General features: G+C 34.3%; 1 protein-coding gene across 2 annotated transcripts; it reads left to right on the top strand.

Moving 5' to 3' along the window:
- The first annotated feature begins 1,103 nt into the window (after positions 1-1,103).
- Positions 1,104-4,041, top strand: LOC114184049 (D-mannose binding lectin protein with Apple-like carbohydrate-binding domain-containing protein). Of its 2 annotated transcripts, none has more exons than XM_028071284.2 (2): positions 1,104-1,928; positions 2,758-4,041. In XM_028071284.2, the coding sequence occupies exons 1-2, from the start codon at positions 1,518-1,520 to the stop codon at positions 3,754-3,756; spliced, it is 1,410 nt and encodes a 469-aa protein (XP_027927085.1). In that variant the 5' UTR covers positions 1,104-1,517; the 3' UTR covers positions 3,757-4,041. The 2 variants fall into 2 exon arrangements, with proteins under 2 accessions (XP_027927085.1, XP_027927084.1); XM_028071283.2 differs by having other exon boundaries at positions 1,113-1,928; positions 2,749-4,041.
- The last annotated feature ends 336 nt before the right edge of the window (positions 4,042-4,377 follow it).

Here is a 4,377-nt window from a genome sequence, read left to right as displayed (position 1 = left end):
TTCCGTCTCTTACATTTAAACTAAGGTTAGTAAGAAATTGTATCTATTAAATATTTTTAATAAATATAATTAATTTTGATTTATTGAAAAAAAAATACCATAAATGTTGGAAACAATTTTCAAAGCAACCTTGTACAAAGCTCTTTCATAGAACAAACATAAAAGAGGATAACAGAGGATTTTGGAAGTTGGAAGCCAACATGTCATCCAACCGTAAGAGCAGTGTCAGCAGAAGCAGAAGTGGTACACGTGGCTCAAAGGGGTTTCATCCACGTGTCAAGTGCTGAGGACAGAACCAAATTCATAAGACCAATCAAAACCTCACATGACACTTTCCACGCGCACTTCGGAAACATGTAACAGTGCCACTCAATTGAACCAACAGAAATAAACGGGTCGGGTCCCACATCAATATCCTTCTCACGCATGCTCAAAGTCAATTCAACATAACATAACCCACTCACTTTATTTTCTAAACAAAAACTCAACCCCATATCAATGCTAACAAATTTTATTTCTATGCCATAATTATTCACCTAAACTTTTTAACCCTTTTTTAAAAACTTTTATCATCCAACAATATTAAAGTATAAGAAAATAAGGACATTATTCATTAGTGTCCAATAGTAAACTCCTTTGAAAAAAAAATCAATTAAATGTGGTATTCGCAATTTATTATGATTTTAATTAATTCATTAATTTCTTTTTAATTTTAGTAAATGCTAGCTAAGATCAGTCAATTTTATAACTATATTTACCATTTCTATGATACATAGCATCACTCTATGTTATCATACTTGTAGAAAACTTTACCGGTTACATTAAAACTGGTATAGAAAGAAGCTTTTTTTAAAGACATGACAACAATAATTAGGTGGCAAGCTAAAGAAAGTTAGGCAGAGGTAATAAATTAATATTAACTCCATAATTATTAAATATTAGTCCGTTTTGCATAATTCGGCATCAGATTCATCAATGCTCATTGTTTTATATGTTAGAAAGTAACGATTTTTATCATGGTTAAAACCTAAACGTATTTTTATTCTCAAAGTAATGATTTTTCCCTTGTTCAAATATGAATTTATAAATTGTAATCAAAAGAAAAACGTTGAGGAATACCGTTATTTACTCAGAAGTGAAGAAAACTCTCACATGGGAAAGTCAGTGTTCAGCCATCAAAGTGGTGCGTTGCTTTATGGTTTTCTAAGTTCATAAAGCTGAAGAACAGTTTTTGTGGAAGAGAATAGAAAATCAAAAATTCCCCAATTTTTGTGATGAGCAACCCCACCACATGGTGGATTCATTAGTAGTAATTGTTTAAGGCAAGGAGCAATATGAAAGGTGAAATCCTTTTTGGAAGTGGGGGGTATGAGGTGGGTCTTGCAGAGTTTCAGTAATCATGTTTACCTTTTCCTTCACTCCCTCTCATCAATTCTGGCCTCAACACACCACCACACTCCAAACCCAACTCCCAAAACAATCAAAAACTATTCCCAAAAGTGAAAAAGGAAAACTTGATGCTGTTTTCTTCACTCATGAAGCTTTTCCCTTTCCTTCTCCTCCTCCTCCCTGTTTTCTTCTTCAATTATGCCTTTTCTGAGTCCGGTGTTGGTGTTGGCTACCAGCTCATGGTGGCAGTTCCGGCGGAGTATGAAATGGACTTCAAAGGGAGGGCTTTTCTGGTGGAGACCAATCAGACAGCACCAAATTTCAGAGTGGCATTGAGCATTGAGGCCATCAATGGGAAATACTCATGCTCATTGGAAGTTTTCCTTGGGAATGTGAAAGTTTGGGATTCTGGCCATTACTCCAGGTTTTACATCACTGAGAAATGCTTGCTAGAGCTCACCATGGATGGAGATTTAAGGTTGAAAGGTCCAAAAGACAGAGTGGGATGGAAGACTGGGACTTCTGGACAAGGGGTCAAGGTATAACTGTTACACTTTACATACCAAGGCAATGCTGCCAGTTCAATCTTAGTTTTTTTTTTATCAATGAAGCTTGGATACACCTCGTGAATGGTTAGTTCCTAGGATACACTTATCAAATTGTTAGATGTTAGATTTGAAAGATATTTTTTTTCTCACTTATAAGCTTTTGACATGAATTAACACAATGTTAATAATTACAAATAGGATAATTTCTTAAAAAACATGTAAACTTGTTATATAAACTTTTATTATAACTATATAAAAGAAGAAACAAATTCTATATGATATTATTTTCCGCTTTTTGGATATGAAATATATAGATTAGATTCATTTCTTAATTAGTGGATAATGTGTTTAAATTATTAAATTTGAATAATATGTTTAAAGATGATTTTGAATATGTAAATAGATAATGATATGATACATTGATCGTGTCCTACATTTTGGAGACCATACACGTGTTACTATGTGTTTGTGTCATGTCCTGTGCTACATTGTTCTTTCTCTATGTAAGAAGGCATAGATTTAGCGACTGGAACATGCTATTTAGATAGATTATCAATTCAAATAATTCTCACAACCCAAATAAATTAATCAATGAGTGGCATAAGTGTACTGTAATCCACAAATCAGAGCTAATTGCTGGTATCATCAAGTCTAAGGACATTTACTGTGACAGTCAATAAATTCATCATAGACAATGTCATGTGATGGAATGAAATTGTAAATGTCCTTTACACTGTTAGTGCATGCATCATTAAGCTGAATTACATGAAGTCTAACGCATGATTTGTTGCACTGAATAAATTCTTGGCAGAGATTGCAGATACTGAGATCAGGCAATCTAGTGCTTGTAGATGCAGTGAACAACATAAAGTGGCAAAGTTTCAATTTTCCAACGGATGTTATGCTCTGGGGTCAGCAACTTGATATAGCAACTCGATTAACATCTCCCCAAAGCAACTCAAGTTTGTTCTACTACTCTTTTGAAATTGAGGAGAAGAAGGTTGCTATGTATTTGAACTATGGTAAGTTGAGGTATTCTTACTGGGGTTTTCAGCCATCCATGAATAGAAGTATTACATATGTTAAGCTGAGTTCAAAAGGGTTGGTGTTGTTTGATGTCAAGTACAAGAAAATAGCACAGATTCAATCAAAAGGGGTTCAACCACTAAGATTTCTAGCACTGAACAATGACACAGGAAACTTTGGCCTCTATTACTATTCACCTGAGAAAGGTAAGTTTGAGGCATCTTTTCAAGCACTTAACAGCACATGTGATCTTCCAATTTCTTGCAGACCTTATGGGGTATGTACATTCTCCAACTCCTGTTATTGTATTCAGCTTTTGACAAATGAAAACAAGGGTGGTGCTGATTGCAGTGGCCAAATTTCAGGAGGGTTTTGCAATGACAAGGAGGCAGAAATGCTAGAACTTGATAACATAAGTAGTGTGCTTAAAAATGTAACTAAAATGGTGAATGTTAGCAAAAAAGAATGTGCAGATTTGTGTTTACAGGACTGTAAATGTGCTGCTGCTTTATATTTTGGAAAAGCAAGCACAAGCACAGATACAGAAGAATGTTATCTTTACAAACTAGTGCTGGGTCTGAAACAGGTAGATAAAGGCACTGGTTTTAGTTACATGGTTAAGGTCCCAAAGGGAACTGGTAGAAATCATGAGAGGCATAACGTGAAAAGATGGGTGCTGGTTGTGGCTGGAGGGGTTGATGTATTCATTATTCTACTTCTTGTTGGAGGGTTTGGTTACTGGTTGGTTAGAAGGAGAAGTCATAGCTTGCATTCTCAGACCAGTACTAGGTAGCTTTTGAGCAAAGCATGGCCCAGGTTTTATTTCTCAGTTCATTTGTGAAAAAAACAAAAACAAAACACAAGTAGAGAAACATCATTCATTGAAACATGTAAACACAATTTTGGTTGATTTCAGGAGAATGACATGACAGATTATCCAAGTAAATTGGACTTTTTTTTATGAGGAGGACAAAATGTTGCATATTTGTGAACTTTTGGAACCTCAATTTCTGTAGTCCAAAACTAGTGTTTAATATCTCTGACTATGTGAGCATACCTGTATGGTGCATTGAAAGCATTGCAAACTCTATCTACTAATATCACTGCAATGCTTACTCTATGGTTCTGTACATTCAACTGAGAAAGGGCTATTAGATTAGAAATGTCTAGAAAGGAAACACCATAGCTAAAACGGGACAATAATGGTTAATGCTCTGTTTTTCTATATACCGAACGAATTTGGATTCTCTAGTGATTTTTTATGTATTGTTTTTTATTGTACTTTCATAATATATTATCACTAATTTTAATATTTTAAAATATATTAAAGAAATATTTAAAATACCAGTATAATGTATTTTTAATTTCTGAAAAAAAAATCAGTAAAAAATTTGGATTCGTACCAGACCGAATG

The sequence above is a fragment of the Vigna unguiculata genome, chromosome 5 (genome assembly GCF_037176805.1).
Source record: "Vigna unguiculata cultivar grain cowpea cultivar isolate G323 ecotype 2 chromosome 5, ASM3717680v1, whole genome shotgun sequence".
NCBI lineage: Eukaryota > Viridiplantae > Streptophyta > Magnoliopsida > Fabales > Fabaceae > Vigna > Vigna unguiculata.
This window is presented reverse-complemented; position numbering and strand designations above follow the sequence as displayed.